The sequence below is a fragment of the Neoarthrinium moseri genome (genome assembly GCF_022829205.1).
Source record: "Neoarthrinium moseri strain CBS 164.80 chromosome Unknown scaffold49_Wmoseri_CBS_16480, whole genome shotgun sequence".
NCBI classification, from domain to species: domain Eukaryota; kingdom Fungi; phylum Ascomycota; class Sordariomycetes; order Amphisphaeriales; family Apiosporaceae; genus Neoarthrinium; species Neoarthrinium moseri.
Genome location: NW_026055163.1, coordinates 102,414 through 122,223, shown reverse-complemented (window position 1 = coordinate 122,223; position 19,810 = coordinate 102,414). Strand labels below are relative to the sequence as shown.

At 50.2% G+C, this 19,810-nt stretch overlaps 5 protein-coding genes across 5 annotated transcripts; 2 read left to right on the top strand and 3 right to left on the bottom strand.

The window, feature by feature from the left end:
• Positions 1–3,253: 3,253 nt before the first annotated feature.
• Positions 3,254–5,531, top strand: JN550_010049 (uncharacterized protein; the record flags this gene model as incomplete). Its single annotated transcript, XM_049308261.1, has 7 exons — positions 3,254–3,565; positions 3,692–3,863; positions 3,920–4,114; positions 4,173–4,269; positions 4,324–4,652; positions 4,730–5,333; positions 5,393–5,531. 7 exons carry the CDS (start codon positions 3,254–3,256, stop codon positions 5,529–5,531), a joined length of 1,848 nt encoding a protein of 615 aa, XP_049167977.1.
• Positions 5,532–5,798: 267 nt separating this feature from the next.
• Positions 5,799–8,825, bottom strand: JN550_010048 (uncharacterized protein; the record flags this gene model as incomplete). The annotated part of the gene is made up of 1 exon (XM_049308260.1): positions 5,799–8,825. The coding sequence occupies one exon, from the start codon at positions 8,823–8,825 to the stop codon at positions 5,799–5,801; it is 3,027 nt and encodes a 1,008-aa protein (XP_049167976.1).
• A 26-nt stretch (positions 8,826–8,851) lies between these two features.
• On the top strand, positions 8,852–13,342 carry JN550_010047 (uncharacterized protein; the record flags this gene model as incomplete). The annotated part of the gene is made up of 11 exons (XM_049308257.1): positions 8,852–8,874; positions 9,057–10,964; positions 11,086–11,285; positions 11,482–12,002; positions 12,118–12,141; positions 12,187–12,362; positions 12,425–12,462; positions 12,534–12,767; positions 12,821–12,928; positions 13,027–13,252; positions 13,303–13,342. 11 exons carry the CDS (start codon positions 8,852–8,854, stop codon positions 13,340–13,342), a joined length of 3,498 nt encoding a protein of 1,165 aa, XP_049167975.1.
• A 110-nt stretch (positions 13,343–13,452) lies between these two features.
• JN550_010046 (uncharacterized protein) lies at positions 13,453–14,685 on the bottom strand (the record flags this gene model as incomplete). Its single annotated transcript, XM_049308256.1, has 1 exon — positions 13,453–14,685. The coding sequence occupies one exon, from the start codon at positions 14,683–14,685 to the stop codon at positions 13,453–13,455; it is 1,233 nt and encodes a 410-aa protein (XP_049167974.1).
• Positions 14,686–15,544: 859 nt separating this feature from the next.
• JN550_010045 (uncharacterized protein) lies at positions 15,545–18,553 on the bottom strand (the record flags this gene model as incomplete). The annotated part of the gene is made up of 3 exons (XM_049308255.1): positions 15,545–17,946; positions 17,994–18,049; positions 18,117–18,553. 3 exons carry the CDS (start codon positions 18,551–18,553, stop codon positions 15,545–15,547), a joined length of 2,895 nt encoding a protein of 964 aa, XP_049167973.1.
• Positions 18,554–19,810: the final 1,257 nt, after the last annotated feature.

Genomic DNA, 19,810 nt, shown 5'->3' with positions numbered 1-19,810 from the left:
ATGCTGCGGCTCACAGGACACTAACATCGTATGCGCGAACCGCTGCAGCATACGAGATGACGCACATGAACCTTGAGGTCGCGCCTCTGAAATATTCTTTTCCTGTCGGAACTGATCATGCCAAGACCATGTGCGCCCTTGGCGTCAGCCCTGCCAGTGGATTACATGGCCTTGGGTGAGACGGACTTGCTTGCTTCTGATGCGACATGCATGAGCGACTGCGAGCCACGATGAACCACTGCTGGAGGAGGCCTGCCGCATGCAGGCGGGGGTGGTGGCAGGATCGGGTTCAAGCTAAGGATGCGCCAGCTATCTGATTGGATTCTGATATGACGGCACCTTCCAGGACCTGCAGTAGGCATATCTAGGCCTGAACTCTATACTGCCAGCTGAATTTTTCCGTACTTGTTGCGGTTCTCCTTTAGTTCAACATTTCTAGGTCGGGAAATCCGGCCTCCCATCGTAGATGAGGCTCGTTACCGGAAATGAACTCATCATGTGCCGCCCTTATATTGCAGGGCATCTGCCAAGTTCATGCGGCCTCCCAAAGTGGTCATCCGAAGTAAAGCAACAAGCGCATGCAAACACCAGGCTGACTGCATCGCCATTTTTTGGATATGATCCATTTGGCTGGGCGTGCCGGAGCAACAGCCTCCCGCCGAGATATCGTGTTCCGAATCAATGTCTGAGTTGATCGCAATCCCATCCATTGTGGCCACTGTTCCTGAGCTGACTATCCAAGTTCGGTAATACGCTCGTAAGACACGTCAAATGAGCTTATGCAGTGTCAAAGCAACGGCTATGCTTATCTCTGAAAATGCCATCCACGCATCTAGTTCCTGTCCACCCCTATTGTTCCAGCCGTATCCGTTCAAGCCATTGCTCTCGTAGGGCTGTTTTGGAAAGGCCCAAATTCAAATCTCGCCATTATGAAAAAGCCTTGCAACGGAAGAAATAGTCCATTTTTGGAGGGTCAGGACTCTTCAATCGCAATCGATATAGTTTTAGAGTCATTTGCGCATGTGGCTTTGCATGTTACCGTATATTTTTGAAACGTAAATCGGCAATGGCTGCGGCCCAAATGAGTCGCGGCAGGCATCTATCTGAAGGGGATCTGTAGAGACCCTATGTGTACTGAATAACATCCGCCCTGTATGATAGGTCCTGGAGCAAGGGTTACGCTACGCTATATTTAGTAAACATGATTACACTATTTCAGAAACGTTGTACACGTTCATAACGATAGATCTAATGAGACTGAAGCGACCAGTTGCTCGAGATCGAAAGATTCAAGATTGTCGGCTGATATTAGAATGACGTTAGCAAGACTAGCAATCAGTGGTCCAGTCTCACGCATAGTCTTTCGTATCATTGGGTGTGCTCTCAAACTATGTAGATGTGTCACGAGCATCGCTGATATAGAAGGTCTACAGCCTCTCAACGACTTCTGCCGAAATTTGTTTACCCTATTGTCGTTATAATGTTGTGTATTTGCACGAAAGTTCAAATGATTTCATATATGATTACACGCAAGACTGATTGGCGCCAAAAACCACGTCGTCTCGTCAACAGTCGCAGGGTATCTCAACAATCGCATTGGTTCATATTCTAACTACTCTCATTAGAAACAGCGGACTCGTAATTCCGAATGTGAAGGTCATCACTGCCGCCAAAATGTTGGAAATAGACTTGTTCTGGTGGCTTTGATTACTATGGACACGGAATTGTCTCGCAAATACAGAAGCTCTTCAAAACGAAAATTCGCCAAAGGCTTGAAGATTCGATAGCAACTTTGCCTGCCTTGGCTTTCTGAGTTTCAATCGTGAAGATATTTGAGACTGGTGTGGCCCCCATGATGGGGTAAGGGGTTCCTGGAAGACGATAGAGACGCTCGGGTTTCTCTCGCATGGGCTGCCGCTTGTGCCGATTGACTTTTGCGGAGCTTCCTCCGCCTGGCTGAGGCTCAGCGCGATTATCAATTACTACCGGCCAACATATCAGACCAGGCTCTTCTGGATCAAAGAATTGTATTGCTTTTACCAGAAGTCCATCTGTACTTGCAGGAGTCATCATGCCTAAAAAATGGGACCTAAGGCTTGCATGCGCCAAGGGTCTGACTCCAATGCACGTGATTGGTCTCCAAGGTCTCGAACTCCCACGCGTGATTGAACTCTAAACAACGTCTCATGCCAAGGCTGGTATACATGTGAGCACACGCCTGACATCTAGATGAAGTACACCGGACCGGGGATTAGGGGCTGCAGTTTTCGGCCCTTGGCCAGAATAGCAACAGCATTTTGCGAAGAGTTTTGTCCCAACGTGTTTCATATCGAAGCACTCCACGGGCTAGAACATCAGCGAGCATCCGCACCGAACTTCGTATGCTGCCCGAGGACAACAAGCAGAGCGCGCCGCACGACAACAGGGCAGCCCCACTTGTCTCTAATGGATCCCGCTTGAGGGAGCCCTGCCAAGCCTGTCAGTGGTTCTGTTCGAGTCGCTTGCAATCAGGTACATATGCCATCGCCGCAATACTCGCCTGGGAAGGTGCTTCTATCGTCAGCTAGGTGAACTCCGGGCCTGGTTCTCATGAGAACTCACAATCCGTTCGACTTCGTAGGAAAGTGGACTGCGGAAGCATTGTTGCGCTCCACGGCTCTTGTTTAGCTCAATAGAAAAGGGATAATGGCCACGGAGTTGCTGCAACGCCCCCTATGTAAGCCATCTGCTACTCGAGAATCATGTATTTCGCTCCAACGGCCGGCAACGCAGTACAAACACGCTGACAGGAGACTTCAAAGATTTAAGGTTTGTATAAACGCAAGACTTGGCGTTTGGCCCTTTTGGTCGCTCAGTTCCAATGGCCAATCACGACATTCGCTGCCAAGTCGCAGGAGGCAGTTACATGCGGCACCTTGCTGGGCTACTGCGTTACAATGCTTTTTCCCTTCGCGGATACCTGACTAGGAACGGCTAAGGCAGGTCCGCAAAGGGCAAGTCTTTTTCCAGCATCGGTGTCTGCGAGTTCCCTCAAGCGTGCACTGCCGTGGGTGTTTTGCTACCCGAAACAGTAGGCCTCATCTCCACAGCCCCGTATCAGCAGATGGAAAAGCCACATTCCGCCTCCTTATCCGGAGAGTATATAGAGATGCCAACACTCGTTCGACGGCGTCTTCCTGAGATCCTCTTTCAAAGGAGACCGACCCTCCGTAATTGGCTAGCTTGACATCCAATCCTTCGTTTACTGGACGTCATGCGGCCCTCACTGTCACTCGTTGCTAGTTTTCTGCCGGCGCTGGCCCAGGCCGCCGCCGTTGCAGCTCCGCCATCAGGCAAAGTCGCGCCTGTTAAGCGCGGCGACGGATATTTTTATCAACAGATTACAGCATTGCCGCGTAATGAAACCATTCCGGAATTCGCATCTGTAGGGATCGAGAAGAGACAGGTGCCGGTGGTTCTGACCCAACAACTCTCCGGAACACTCTACACCGTGAATATTGGGATCGGTACGCCGGAGCAGCCGATTACCGTCTTGCTTGATACCGGGTCGAGTGAGCTTGTAGTTGTAAGTACCAGCCAAAGCTAGCCAGCTTGTACGAACTCTCTGAGGTTCAGTCTGGGTACCGGATATCTCATAATCTCTATTTCGCAAGACTCTGGGAGCAAGCCCGAACTCGCTAACACTTCAAAGAATCCTACCTGCGCCACTGGTGGCGGTGCCACAGCTGTCGCATTCTGTTTGACGACTGGTGTTTATGCTGAACTACTGAGTCTCACACATACTGACCTGCTTACTGCGGCGACAATCGATTACGGTTCTGGCCAGGCGACTGTTGATTATGTTACAGACCATGTGGACATTGGTGGCAAGTATTCCACATTGCCGCAACATGAACTTGGTTACTAATCGACGTCACAGGTGCGACACTCGTCGCTCAGCAGTTCGGTCAAAATGTCTTGTCCGTGAACGTCTACATTGGCATCCTGGGTCTCGGGCTCCGTCCCAATGCTGCCACAACCCAGTACACATATGTGCTTGACAACTTCGTTCAACAAGGCTTCATTAGCAGTCGTGTGTTCTCACTTGATCTGCAAACAATTGGAAATCCGACAGGTAGGCTAACTATTTATGCTTCTTGCCTCTTGCTGTAAAACTAACGCCAGTTTACCAGGCTCGGTCATCTTCGGTGGTATTGATTTGGCCAAGTTCAGCGGCGCCCTTGAGAAGCTGCCGATTCTTGATCTGACAGCGGCTACAGGCTCCGACCGGTAAGCTCCGTTGAACATTGGCGCCCAGTTCATGCTAAATATTGAATGTTCCAGTTACTACATTGGTTGTAACGCTATCGGTGTGACCTACAATGGCGCGCAGACGAACGTGTTCACTGGTACTCTTCCTGTCTTCCTGGACAGCGGGACTACTATCAGTCGTCTTCCTACCACAGTGTACCAGGGTATTGTGGCACAGTTCCCGGGAGCAATACTCGACCCAGCCGGCTCTGGTCTCTACATCGTTCCTTGCACTGCCCCTAACAGTGATACCTCGGTCGATTTTACTTTCAATACCAAGACAATCAGGGTAGCTTACAGTGACTTTGTCGTTCAAGCCGGCGCCAATATCTGTGTGCTTGGAGTTTTGCCCGAAACTAGCGGTATGTGTTTTCTTTCCTCTGGATTGACGTCCTTCTTGAGCATTTTAATCCCATGTTCTGGTATTGACATTCTGCAGGCGAGGCCGTACTGGGTGATACTTTCCTGCGGGCGGCTTATGTCGTTTTCGACCAGGACAACCGAAATGCCCTCATCGCCCAAGGCGCAAGCTGTGGTCAGCAAATCATCAGCGTATCAGCTGGTGTCAACGCTGTCCCATCGTCCACGGGTATCTGTGCTCCTACGACCAGTACAACTACGCTTAGCTCGTCGACTACGCGCGTCTCAACCTCAAGCAACACCATAGTTAGCACGGCCACGGTGTCAACGGCAACGACGCTTACTCAGACCGCTGTTCAGACGACGGCTTCCACTACTACCCGAACGACCGTCTCCACATCTCTGTCTATAAGCGGCAACAGTACCTTCACTTCCCTCGTCACCGGGACTGTGACCTCTGTGTCAAGCGGAACCCAGACAACAATAGTGACCAGCGTCTCCAGTGGATCTACTGTCGTCCCCACTACTATCGTTTCTGTATCCACTATCAGCTCTGTCTCGGTTTCTACCTCAGCGGTCCTTTCTGTCGGGACGCCTTCATCGTCCTCTTTCTTCAGTTTCACACCTAGTACTGGCACACTGCCATCTGGTGCTACACCTACGCCTTCAAGTGTCGTCGGGCCGTCGGTTTCAACCTCGCTCTCTATAAGCGGAAGCCTGACATCGACTTCCCTTTCAACAGTCACGCCGGTCATCCCACTCACTCTCACCTCTCTCTCTGTCAGTGGTTCAAGTACCTCGACATCGCTTTCGACGACATCAATCTCCCTGAGCGTGCTCAGCCCTACCTCGGGGTCCTCTCAGTCAACCGGGGGCGCTAGTGGGTCAGCTTCAACCAATTCTCAGGGTACCCCCAGCTCCATAACGGGGTCGTCCACCAGTGGATCTAGTACCTCGACGAGCATTAACACAAGTGGCAACTCTGTAGAGCCCACTTTTGTTTTATCAACCTCGCTAGTCGTCAGCGGCTCTACCACACGCACTTCGATTTTCACCATTATTCCCACTACCAGCACCTCCTTGTCCACTAGTGGCTCTAGCACTTCCACGTCGCTATCGGCGTCTAACAATACACTGTCAGTCCCGACTCAGTCGAACACTGGGACGCCCACCGTTTCGGTATCGACCTCCCTTTCGACCACTGGGTCGCTGACCTTTACATCTCTTTCATCATCGACAATCACTCCGGTCATCCCCACTACGATAACATCCATCTCTGTGAGCGGCACCGTCACTTCTATCTCGTTATCGACGTCTAGCATCACCGGGTCAGTTCCAAGCGTTTCAAGCGTTTCAAGCTCAAGTGTATCGAGTTCAAGCTCGGGTACGAGCAATAGCGGTGTCGAGCCTACATTTTCGGTTTCAACCTCCCTCACAACGACTGGGTCACTCACGTTGACTTCTCTCTCGACGTCAACTATTAGTCCTGTTATCCCGACAACGATCACGTCGCTATCTGTGAGCGGGACAAGCACATCCACTTCGCTATCAACGTCGAGTATCACTCTCTCGGTCTCCAGCCTCTCAACTTCAAGTCTTTCAACCTCGAGCGCCTCGAGTTCGAGTGGAAGCGGTGTTGAGCCCACGTTCACCGTCTCGACGTCTCTATCAACGAGTGGGTCGTTGACTTTGACATCTCTATCCACGTCAATTATCAGCCCTGTCATTCCAACAACTATTACCTCAATATCAGTTAGCGGTTCTAGCACATCTACCTCTGTATCAACCTCGAGTATCACTCTTTCGGTTTCTAGCATCTCAGTTTCAAGCGTTTCGACTTCAAGCCTCTCAACCCCGAGTGCCTCAAGCTCGAGTGGAAGTGGTGTGCAGCCCACTTTTACCGTATCAACGTCTCTGTCGACGAGCGGGTCGTTAACCTTCACGTCCCTTTCCACTTCGATCATCAGTCCTGTTATTCCAACAACTATCACTTCGATATCAGTTAGTGGTTCTAGCACGTCTACCTCCATATCAACCTCGAGTATTACTCTTTCAGTCTCCAGCGTATCAGTCTCAAGCGTCTCGACTTCAAGCCCTTCGACTTCAAGCCTTTCGACTTCAAGTCTCTCAACCTCGAGCGTCTCGAGTTCAAGTGGAAGTGGTGTCCAGCCTACATTCACCGTATCGACGTCTCTATCAACAAGTGGATCGTTAACCTTCACGTCCTTATCGACTTCAATCATAAGTCCTGTCATCCCAACAACCATTACGTCGCTCTCAGTCAGCGGCTCCAGCACGTCCACCTCTGTCTCAACTTCCAGTATTACTCTATCGGTCTCAAGCTTCTCGACTTCGAGTCCGTCAAGTCCGGTTATTCCCATTACCGTGACGTCGCTATCGACTACTGGATCACTCACGTCTACGTCGCTGTCAACTTCGAGTATCACTCTGTCAGTTACGTCTATTCCAACGACCGTGACGTCTCTTTCGGTGAGCGGTAATAGCACTTTAACTTCGCTCTCTACATCGAGCATTGTCATTGTTCCGACGTCGTCGGGGGCTACTTCGTCAAGCACCGTGACTGGACTCCCTGTCAGCGTCTCGACGTCTTTGTCTACCAGCGGAAGTAGCACGTTCACGTTCTTGTCTACCTCAACCCTACAGACAACTACGGCGTCAACAACGAGCGAATCAAGCACTGTAACTGGTCCCCCTGTCAGTGTGTCGACCTCTCTATCCGTTAGTGGAAGCAGTACAATTACATTCTTATCCACTTCAACATTGCAGACGAGTACGTCGGCAACGGCACCTATCTCTACCTCCACTACGGGAACGAGTACTTCAGTGACACTACCAATCAGCGTATCGACGTCTCTGTCAGCGAATAGTACGAGTACGTCTACATCACTGTCAACCTCAACAACAACGGGGAGTACTTCTGCCACTGGACCTGGAACTGTGTCGACTTCTCTCTCTATTAGTGAGACAAGCACTTCCACATCGCTATCAACATCCAGTTCATCGTCGAGCGTGTCTACTTCAGGAGCCAATTCTACTACAATTGTATCAGTAACATCTTCCTCGTCGACGAGCGGCACCAGTATCTCTACTTCTTTGTCCACGATAAGCACAATCGTGTCGCCAACATTCTCAAATACTACTACGTCGACCTCCACTACTGAGACGAGTACTGGAAGTATGGGAAGACCAACATTCACGATTTCTATTTCCACGTCCTTGTCGAGTAGCGGTAGTATTACATTCACGTCTCTATCAACCTTGACTTTGCCTATCACTTCGGAGACGCAAACCGGTACTTCTACCACAGAGACACAGACAGGAACGACCAGTACAGAGTCAACTTCAGCTGGCTCAACCGGATCCAGTGGACCGACAAGTACTGTATCTACTAACACCCAGTCCACTTCTAGCACCGCCACTGAGACCTTGCCCACCTTCACGTCGTCTGCCAATACCACTGTCCCAGTTACAACAGAACCAACGTCCACGCCCGCCAGTTCCAGTGGACCGGTTGGACCTACCTTTACGGTGTCCACGTCCACCTTTTTCCCTAACACAACCTCAAGCTTGTTTGGAAGCACGACAACCACATCTTCGCAATCGTCCACCACATCTACAGAGGGAACTAACACCCGGTCAACCAGCTTACCGGTTACAGGGACAGAAACCACAACTGGTGAGTTGACTACCTCAATCATCCCGTCGTCCAACTCGTCCGTGAAACCAACCACTACGGGATTGACTACCGCGAGCTCTGTTCCCACCACCCGCACATTTTCCACCTCATCAGTCGCACCCAGCACTATTGACACTTCCTCTCCCATTTTTGGCAACTCCACGACCACACGGTCCTCCACTTCCTCTTTTGCGCAAACTACCCTTTCATCAACTTTTACTTCACCCGTTGGACCCACAACTGCACCATCTACTGGTAGAACCACGTCGAGTTTCACCTTCTCAAACACAACCACTACAAGCCGGTCTTCCAGCTCGAGCTTGACTACAACTTCGCTTCGCTTATCCACCTCGTCCGTTGGGTCGTCCAGCTCTGTCGCACCGACAATATCAGGGCCGGTCAATTCAACAAGCCTGTCCACATCGTCGCTGGCGACGTCCCGTGTCGACACGAGCCTGAATACAGTACTGCCAACCATTAGTGTGTCAACCTCGTTCTCCATCAATGGCACGCAGACGTTCACATTCGTCTCGACCTCGACCATTGGCGGGACAGTGCCCACTACCACTGTCCGCCCCACGACGACTGGCCGTGTAGATACCAGTTCCAATGGACTTCACCCCACATTCAGCATCATAACATCGCTCTCAGTCAGTGGCAGTGTCACGTTCACTTCACTCTCAACCTCCAGCTTCACTATCACTGATAGGATCCCCACTACCACCTCGTCCGTTGCTCCGACTCTTCCTCCCACTACCACTGGCCCTTTCGACACCAGCTCGAACGGTCTTCACCCCACGTTTAGTGTCATAACATCGCTTTCAGTTAGTGGCAGTGTCACGTTCACTTCATTCTCAACCTTCAGCTTCACTATCACTGAGGCCAGCACATCTGTGGTCCCTACTTCCACCCAGACTGTCTTCCCCACTAGTACTGACACATCCGCACCAACTGTAGAATCAACATCAACCCTCGAGAGTTCAACTGAATCCGTAGCCCCGAGTACTGAGACTACCGTGACCACTACCGAGACCTCTAGTGGATCTGTAGGCCCTGTTACGGAAACAACCACTACTGAGACCTCTACAAGTTCCGTGGCTCCAACTACTGAGACGACCGTCACCACTACCGAGACCTCTAGTGGATCTGTAGGCCCTGTTACGGAAACAACCACTACTGAGACCTCTACAAGTTCCGTGGCTACAAGTACTGAGACGACGGTGACCACTACCGAGACGTCAAGTGGATCCGTTGGTCCTGTCACGGAAATAACCACTACTGAGACAACCACCTCAGAGACAACCACCTCCGAGACTTCAACCGGATCCGTTGGTCCTGTCACGGAAATAACCACTACTGAGACCTCGACCAGCTCAGCAGGCCCTGGTACCGAGACTACAGAAACCACGACGGTTGGACCGACGACAGTAGTATACCCAACGCTCACTCAGACTGAGGAGCCTACCACAACGGAAGCCTCAACTCAGAGCAATCAGCCAACTAACACTGGAACCATTGTCTACCCTACTTACGAGCCGCCAAGCTCTACAGCGACTGACGAGCCCGTTACAACGGAGTTTCCAACATCCACAGCGTCCGAGGAACCAATCACTACGCCAGTTTCGACGTATGTAGTACCCACTTCAACGGACACTGAGGCGCCGATCACAAAGCCGACATATACCTCGACGTACACTCACACAACAGTGTATTCCACCTCAGGCAGTGCAGTCACTGAGACTCAGACTGGAACTACCACTTGGTGCCCCGATGATGCTTATCCGGCTGGGCCATACCCCACCGGGGACCACTACCAGACTGACCCGGCTCCTGGCCCAGGACCTAATTACCCAGTTGAGAAGCCGACTTACACATCCACGTACAAACAGTTGACTACTTATACGGTCACCTCATGTCACCCTACTGTCACCAAGTGTGCCCTTGGTCAACTTACTAGCGAGACTCAAACCTTGACAACCACCTGGTGTCCTGGCGACGAGGAGCCCACGAAGCCTGTCGACCCGCATGCTGGACCGAAGCCGACGGATCCTGCCAAGGAGTATCCCGAGTCGCCAGCAAAGCCTGTGGAGAACTACCCAACTGTGCACCCAACTACGACAAAGACGTACACTCAAAAGACAACCTACACGATCACGTCGTGCCACCCCACGGTCACCAAGTGTGAGCTCGGTAGTGTCACTATCGATACACAAACTCACACGGCAACCCATGAGCCTGAGGGACCTGAGGCTCACGGCAACGGCCCATACCCAATTCCGGCAGATGGAAACCACCCTGTCGTGCCGGAGAAGCCTACCGAGACCATCAGTCTTTCACCGGTTGCCCATGGGACCGACGCCAAGGACCCGGGTTATCCCGCTCCAACTGTTCCAGCATCGACCTTCCAGGTTTCTCCCAAACCTGCAGCTGCTGGTGCCACTGGAGTGTCACCCGCTGGCTCCAAGCCTGACCCGGTTGCCTCGTCCAAGGCTGATGCCGCTGGACACGAAGGCACCGAACCTGCTGCAGCTCAGCCGACGTACGCTACGGCTGAGGCTCCCAAAGCTCAGTTTTCCTATGCCGTTGCTTTGATTGCAGTTGTTGCGGGTCTGCTTTGGTAAGAACATGATGGGATTGGAGAGTGACTTTAACGGAGTTGAGATGATTTGGAATTGTCCCTGCAGTTATTATCTAGTTTAGAACTTCATTCCTGATATTTTCCATTAATACATTTGTAGTATGTTCTCACACCGCCGGATGGCGCGTGATAATGCTCGTGTGAGTGTGTTACAAAGGGCCCTCGGCACGCTGTTTTCATTTCAGCCTCTTCTTATCATTCCGCACCTTCTCATGGCTCGGATCATACGACCAATCTTGCAGCCACCATTGCGCGCCATTGTTGAAGTGCATGCTTTTGATAAAGCGTTCTTCTGGTGTGGTATGTCCGTTCTCTTGCTACGTCAATAATACCTGCCTGGTATCACTGGTTACCTACGTGATTCTCTACGCCAATCCGGGCCGCACAGGCACATTCAGTTGCTCGGCCCGGTAGTCTGGTACAACTGCATGCAGGGGTTGGGCCGGTGAACGAGGTATCTGAGTGGTTCGCGCATTGTTTTAAGCGGAGCACTTAGTCGGTGGTCCCGCACAACATTGGCATACCGTATGGAACCGAGATACTGCGAATACACCGTTCGCCCTTACATACTTCAGTGATGTTCTTTATGCTTCAGAAGTAGCCATGGCGCAACATTCGAAGGTACCACAAGGAGAAGCAAGCCATGGTCTTCATGATCGGCAAGCGAGGGTTTCGCCCGCAGAACTACCCGCCTATGAGTATTCGGCAAATCACGGCTTGCTGAATCCCGCTACTGTTTTACCATCCCAGCTCCTCGAGTCGTACCGTCAAATGCCTCCTCCGGCACGCATATACAGCGAAAGCCCACCAATTGCTAGCCGTATTCTCGCAGACTCTGTCGGAACTGGTAACCCACAATCGTATCCAAGTCCGTTATTGCAACAGCCTACATTCGCCGAAGCTGCGAATGAAATGATCAATCAGGCCTTAGGTCGAACCCCAGGTGGGACATCGGTTGTAGAGCCTGATTCGGTCCTAGGTGAATCAGGAAGGCTCTACCATGGGTACAAGGATGGTGTAGGTAGCATCTAGTTTCATTATCTGCTTCACCTACTGCGGTGAGATCAGTCTTGGGATGCAGTCGCCGTAGAAGCTGGTCTGATTACGAACTTGCTGACACACATTGCTGCAGAGTTATCTTCTACCTAATGACGCTGTATGTTTGTGATATTGACATCCGACAATACCTAACCATTTCCAGGCCGAACAGGAAAGACTTGACCTACAGCACGAAATGTTCCGCATATTATTCGATGGTTGGTTAGCACTGGCTCCACTGACAACAACCCCGAGATTTGTCCTCGATATCGGAACTGGAACTGGTATTTTTATCCTCCTTCTTTCCTTCTTTCCAAACGTGGCTGATTCAACCGACAGGTATTTGGGCGCATGAGTTCGGTATTTCGACCCGCTAGCTTTATGCTGGGAGTCACATCTAGCTCACAATTTACCTACAAGCTGAACAAAACCCTTTCTCGTACGTTATCGGGACAGATCTAAGCGCAATTCAACCACCCCCACGGGTCTCAAACGTTTCATTCATTAAAGATGATGGAGAGGCTCCGTGGTATTTTCCGGACCCTATGCCGGACCACACCGCGTGTCACGGACCTTGTCAACACTGGATCTCGTTCGACTACATTCACTTACGTCTCATGTTCACTGCTTGGAATGATGCACGAATGGTGATGCAAACTATCATGAACAACCTGTCGCCAGGTGGTTGGGTTGAATTCCAGGAATCCAATTTTGATTACCACCAGTCCAATGACGACTATGAAGGTAGGTGTGGTCACCTATCACAGAGGGCAAAATTAACTGTTCATTACTTTAAGGTAACGCTTTAATTCGATGGACCGATGCAATAAATAAAGGAGCAGCTGCCAGGGGTCGTGATATTACAGTCGTTCCCAAGTACAAGGATTGGCTTGAGGAGCTAGGATGTGAGTCAAACAAACCTGGTACTATGTATAAGCCCTCGGGCGTTACAATTCCACTCTTTCACGTTCCAACTAATATACTTGTGCTAATGCTCCAAAAGTCGTTAATATCTCTGTGCGTCGCTTTGCTCTTCCAATGAATAGCTGGCCGGAGAACAGAAAGCTTAAGAAAGTGGGAAGCTACAACATGGCTAATGTGTGTGAGATCGCTCATGGAACATGGAAACTGCTCGAAGCATCCGGCATGAAGCCTGATGAAATAGAGTCTTTGATTTCGGAAGTTAGAACTGAAGTGAGACACCGAAGAAATCACACCTGGTGCTGGATGTAAGTTCTTAACCTCGATGCATACGCAATTCATTCTAATGATTATTTAGCTGGGTGATCTGCGCTCAGAAGCCACTCACTCAAGCCTGATGTAAGGCCAAACATTATTTCCGCTGTTTACATAAAAAAAGATGAAATACCGATCATTTCGCTTCTTAATATCCCAGTCTATTACCATCCAAGTCTACACAGGTGTTATCTTATTGAAACTCCTTAAGCCAATTTCCGACAACCTGATCCAAGTCAATGTCGTACAGCCATCCCACTTCGAAGTTCAGTTTCTCGAGTCCATCCGAATCCTGAGACTGGGGCAACCTTCTGAGATCAATCTGTTTGTTAAGCTCCAGAACTTGGTCCACACGCGCTTGCCTTGACTCTTGCCACCACTTCAATGACGCTGCTAAATAGTCCTTGTTGTTCTCTTTAGCGGTATCACTGAGTAACAAGCTCAGCATGTATACGTCCTCGAACGCCTGGTTTATGCCTTGCCCTGCTGATGGGGGAATGGCGTGTGCAGCGTCGCCCAGAATCACAACACGCCTGTGCTGATCTTCGCTCGACCAGGCATTCAACCTTGGCACCACGTAGAAGGGCCAGACGTTAATCTTGTCGTGGGGAATATTGGAAACAGCCCTATGTACAACTTCTGGGAAGGCTGGGTCAATGTCTTGCAAGAATTTGACTTGGCTTTCCTTGTCCGCCATAAAAGCAGCCCACTCCTCTCGCGTCAAGTCCTTTTCTACCCGCCGTTGCTTCCCAATTAACTGCTCCGATCCGTCAACCTGCTGTGGTGCAATGACGAATCCTCCTTTCCCAGGGAGTACATACGTGAGCGGAAGGTGAAGATCCACTGATGCTTGAAGCTGTGCAGTTGGGACGGCCGCCGTAATGCCAGCCAAACCTGTGAACTTGGGAACTAAATCTGGGTAGAGATACTTCCTCACGGTCGAGTGGATGCCATCAGCACCGACGAGTAGCTGTGCGGTCTCCCGACTCCCATCGGTGAATTCCCAGGTCACCTGTCGCTCGGTCTCCTCGAGCACCTTGGCGAATTTGCGTCCGTACTTGATCGAGACGCCAGCGGCTTCCAGCATCTCCAGCAGAACATCGATGAGCTCAGAGCGGTATATGCGTAGCGCATCATAGCCGTACTTGTCCTTTCCTCCAAACTCCTGCATCTCGGTCACAGTGTCGGTAACGGCATTGCGATAGTCTACTTTGGTGAATGTATAACCCCGAGTGCGGATCCGCTCATACACGCCAAGGCGGTCAAGAACACGCAAAGCATTTGGTGAAAGCATGACAGCGCCTCCGATGTTCAGGGGTGCATCGGGGCGGGATTCGTAAATGGTGCTTGGAATCAATTGCTGATGTAGGGCTAGCGCAAGGGTCAGGCCAGACAGGCCAGCTCCTATGATTGCGACCTTGCTCATTGTAGCTTTCGATGAAAAGGCGTTCCGATTTTAAAAATGAATTGAAATAGTAATACCAGCTTTGGTATTCAGATTTGACGACATGGAATCAAAAGATGTTATTCTGACGCATGAAGCAGACTGTCTCTTATACAAGTCGGCATTCGGCCGAAATGGTATAACTGTGCTTACTCGGCCGATATACACTGCAGGATCGGGTCGGGCTGCGCTTCGGATCCGGACTACTTTCGGATCCGTAGCGGACCTTTCCACAGGCAGCTTGCCTGCGACCCCAATTTTCGGGGGCCTTACTTATTGAAAGGATGCGAATCCTGTGCTGGACCGCTTCTGACAACAACTACAGACCGTTTTATCATTGGCCTAGAGCAAATCAAAAGTGGACCGTGACAGGAGGATTATACGGCTCAGTCCTTCAGCATTTCCAAGATCAAAATGGCTCATTATTAATCTTATGATCCATCAATCGGCACTCGAAATGGGATCATAGGAGCTGGAAGATGAAAAAGATTTCTCAGACCCGACCGATACTGGAAATTAACAAATACGGACGGCAAGTCGCAGGAAACACTTAATTCAACTGCTGAGGCCTCGGCTACGGCTCTACTGGTATACCACTCACGCCTTAACACTCAACTATGTAGCGACTAGATCAGACATGTCCCTGTTCAAGGAGTCGAGGCCAATATCACCACCAGCAATCCCCAATACATACATACAAACAGCCGTAGGTGTCATTCCGGTTTTGTCTATGCAGTCCAAAGCCCCAAAAATCATGAACCGTTTCGTCAAGGCGAAATGTGGACTAATTGCTAGGTAAGCCATGAAGAAATATGATAAGTGGAGACATAACTGTTGATGATCACGAAGTTAAATCAATGAGTTCTCTGTCGATGTCCATGCCATCAACTTCCCCGCTTTCGGAGTCCTCGCTGTCTTCGGGCTCTTCAGCTCCCCAGCGTTTGAGTAAACGCTCAATATCGCATCGCTTGCTGGCAACAAGTGCCTCCTTCTCGCCCGGATTAGCCCACGGCGGCTGAGTTAGTCTGCAGATATCCAGTGGCGTCTTGAGTCCCATTTTGCAGAGGTATTTGCAGTCAGGGCCGTCGGGATTATCGTGGTAGTCGTGGGGGATCTGGCCGTTTCTTGTCCCTACGCCATTGGGGTTTGCTCCTCCATCCAACAGGGCCTCGACCAGGTCGTACTCCAGGATTACTGTAGCAACTTGGAGAGGAGTGAATGCGAATTGAGCTTTCAGGGTACTAGCCTCTTCGGGCGGTGGATAGCGACCGCCCGGTCTGCTGGGCGTAGGGTCCGGCTTGGCTCCGCTCCCTAGATCAAGCATAGTTCGTAGCATTCTGAGTGCCAGGGCGACAGAGGAATTGTGCCTGTACGGATCATACATCGCAGCAAAGAGTATCTCGCTCTCCTCGTCAAAGTAAGCACCTTTGCGAGTGAAGAGTTCGAGAAAAGAGATCAAGCGCTTGCGGACACAGAGCATCAGCAACGTCTCGTGCTCATACTCATTGCCCTTGAACTTGAAGGTTGTTGTCCAGAGTTTGTCTCTTGTGCGTCGAGGAAGACCCTTGATATCTGAGTGCTCCAAATACCTCTCTGCCATCTCGTTCCACCGAAGATGGACCAGGTTAACAAGAACACCGACAGGGTCTGTTACTTCTGCTTCTCCTAGGGGCTGTATCTCTAGTTGGTGTATCATTGCGTTCCATGTACTGAAGTAATCCCTCATCACCCGTGATATGCCCCTCTGTAGCTTGAGAAATGCTGCATGCGGGGCACAGGGCTTCAGAGAAGATATCACAATGCTTGTGAGCTTGTCATTGTCCAAGACGCATGCTCGCTCGCGGGACCTGAGGAAGCGTTCGGTCTCTTGCAGACAGAACTCGTCGAAACGAGTGACAGGATCTTTCTTCGCGGTCCCGCCTCCGGGTCGGAAATGGGAGAGTCCGTTGAAAACCACCGTCATATAGACTGTTTTCAGATTCTTTTCCTCGAGAGCGAAGAATTTGGCGGGTCCTTTGGCCGTGTCAGGGTGGAAAAGGTACTCTTTGACGGTATAATGTGCCAGCGATACCCTTGAGAAGACTACGCCTTCGTTGTCGCGATTGAAGACGCTGTCAGGTGTCTTGTTGAGTGCATTGACATTGATCAAGCAGCCGCAAATCTTTGACAGGGCGGCAACATTGTACTTCGTGATATTGCCGTAGGGGACATAGTGCAACGATGCCTCGACGAGGATTTCCGCTGTGGGGATATCATGGCTTTTGCTGCATATCAACGCCAACGCAGTGCGGGCGAACTCCTTGTGGTCTTCGGGGATCTCCAGTAGAATGCGCTCGTAGGTTTTGAAGATGTCATCGGGCAGGTCTTGGAGCTTTCCGCGAATCACTTGTTCGTCGCTGATGTAACGCTGCTCAAGACGCTTCAACAGGTCAAGCTGACATGCAACCCAACGGAACATGCCTTTTGATCCGTTCACAAGTTTATCTTCCACCTCCTTAGTAAACTTAGGGGTCCAGTGTCTTTTGGTCAACTCGGAGTGCACAACCTTCCGAATGTCAGCTCGTACGTCCGGGTTGGCCATCGATATGATGGTGCAAAGATGGCCCAGCTTCTGCACACTCTCAACAATATCAGGTTCAATCCGACTTGTTGTGAGAAGGGAGACATTCCGAAAGCGATCGTCAGTACCAATGGTGATCAGAACACGGAGCAAATTGTCCCGGCCTCGGCTCTCGTCGAGGGCATCCACAATGATCCGGACACCATCCTCAAATTGGCAAGAGACATCTTCAAGACATGCAAGCAGATCTTGAGTGTCAAGTTCTGTATCAACATCGTACCGTTCCCTCATGCGCTTCGGAATGTAGCGAGCCCCCATTGATATCGCAAGCTGGCCCATCAGATCTTTGATAGTGCGCTGTAGTAAAGGGATAGTTTCATCCTGTGCTCTTGTGTAGTGACAATAGTAGTACGTGGAACCCAGAGACCGACAGTGCTCAGCGCTTTTCTCGATCAAGTATGAAGCAAGAACTGTCTTTCCAGCACCCGGTATCCCCTCGATGTGGATGTATCGGCAGTGTCCGTGACCGCACCTCGGTCCAGACAGCCACTTGGCCCACTCTGGGTTTCGATGCATCCACTCGCAAGTGTTTTGCTCGTACTGGAGCCGTTTGTTGGCGTGCATAGTACGCATGTAACTGTCATTGACGTGAAACCATGCAAGTATCCTTCGTTTCTCTTGGTCTGCTAATGGTTACTAAGTACTCATCTAAAACGGGTTACACAATTACCAGTTAATCTACACCCGATTTGTGTGACCTCATTCTCAATCTTCTTCACTTGCTTCCTATTAAATGGTCAGCAGGTCGTTGACGAAGCAGTAATTTAAGCTTTGGGTAGCCGTCTGGACTAACGTTAACAATGTGGTGAGCGTGAGGTTGACAGACTCGCGACACGACTTCAGCTTGTCGAGGAACTTGTGTATGTGGTCACTTTTCATTAGCCACATCATTTTGTCAAGTTGGAACCTGCCCAGCTTAGCCGGGGCGGGAGGGAACGACCGCTTCAGATCGAGATACTTCGCCAGGTCATCAATGATGCTCTTGGCCGTCTCTAGAGTACCGTTGCTGCTGCTAAGATTCATGACATCTTTGAACTCGTCGGAATTGTTCAAAACAAAAGACTCAAGGCTTCGAATGTCATTCTGGAAAGCAGCGACCTCGTTTCGAACCTCCTTGACATCATCTGGAGCATCAAGCACGCGGCCCATGAAGTCGCAACACGACATCACAAGATCCCCAGCCTGGTTGATGAGGGCCGCGATCTGGGGGGCAAGAATAACGTCTGTCATGTTATCGTAGTTGGGTGCCAATGTAGCACGCGAAACAGGCGGACTAGCAAGTTGTTGGCAAGACAGGTTTAGATGCGGAGGATTTCGATTCTGGTGGAGACACGTGCAGCTTTATATCAATACGGAGCAGTTATCACCTCAGAGACCGAGCTTCCATTGTTTACGAGATCTCACTGACTGACCATTCAACCTGCATGGTTGACACCAAGAAGGCTGCAATCATATGTAAGAAACCTTCAGGCTTCTTATACGCATAGCTGTGCAACAGTCAGATGTCAAACATTTGACACAGAAAGCTGACCAAACAATCAAGAAGCGTGCGTGGTAGACAAGTTGGTGTATCATGATAGTGAACTCGGTGTGGTTCAAGATGTCGCGCTCTAGACTGAGGATATTCTTTTCACCATGGTGATTCTGCACGTCGAAAATAACTTTCTCAGTCTTGACCTGAATGGGTAACAAGCTTACAAATTTGCTATAGCAAAGTCCGTTGTTTTTTTGCAGTTTGCTCAACTCACAAATCCTGTCTGAAGGTAAGGATGTGATTCAAGCCGTACGCAAACCAGGTTCTGTCACTGAAGACTCATCATTCTAATTTGCACAGTTCTAGCTCAGGATCGCATATATCATATATCGGTTCACCTGGCGAGTCACTCCAAAGAATGTGAATTAGGAAGCGGAACCTGAACACATTCTTTGAAATTCTCCAGTAGAAACCGAGACTACTGTGTCGACGAGGCATGGAGTCCTCGTTGTCTGAGTTGCGATGCCCCAAGCATGGTAGGAAATCAGCAAAGATCTTATGCATATGTGTAGTCTAAGTTTAGAACTTTTGTCATAATTCCCTCTTAGTAAGGTTCTACTTCTCAAGTTTGAGGATAGAAACACATGGTATAAACCTTCAGAGTTACGGATATACGTTCCTGGCAGACAGTTGATCATGCCTTAATTAGGAATCTCCCTCACTCATAGCTACACCATCTCGGTTCGAATTGTGGGGCGGGATAGAAGCCGTTTTTCAGCTCTCGTGGGAAATTGGGTTGCATGTCCTCTGGATAGACATGGAGTCTTCGACAATAGCAATTGGAGAGATTTGGTGGGTGAAATTGTGAAGAAGGAGGGGACAACATTGTCACTTTCTCCAGTGCTCGGGGGGCTCGTTCCGAAAGTGTTGACAAAAATGAAGTTTCTGGTTTTTCTGGTTCAACAGCATAGCATACAAGGAGCATGGGAGAGAATCATCAAGTATTTCGCAAT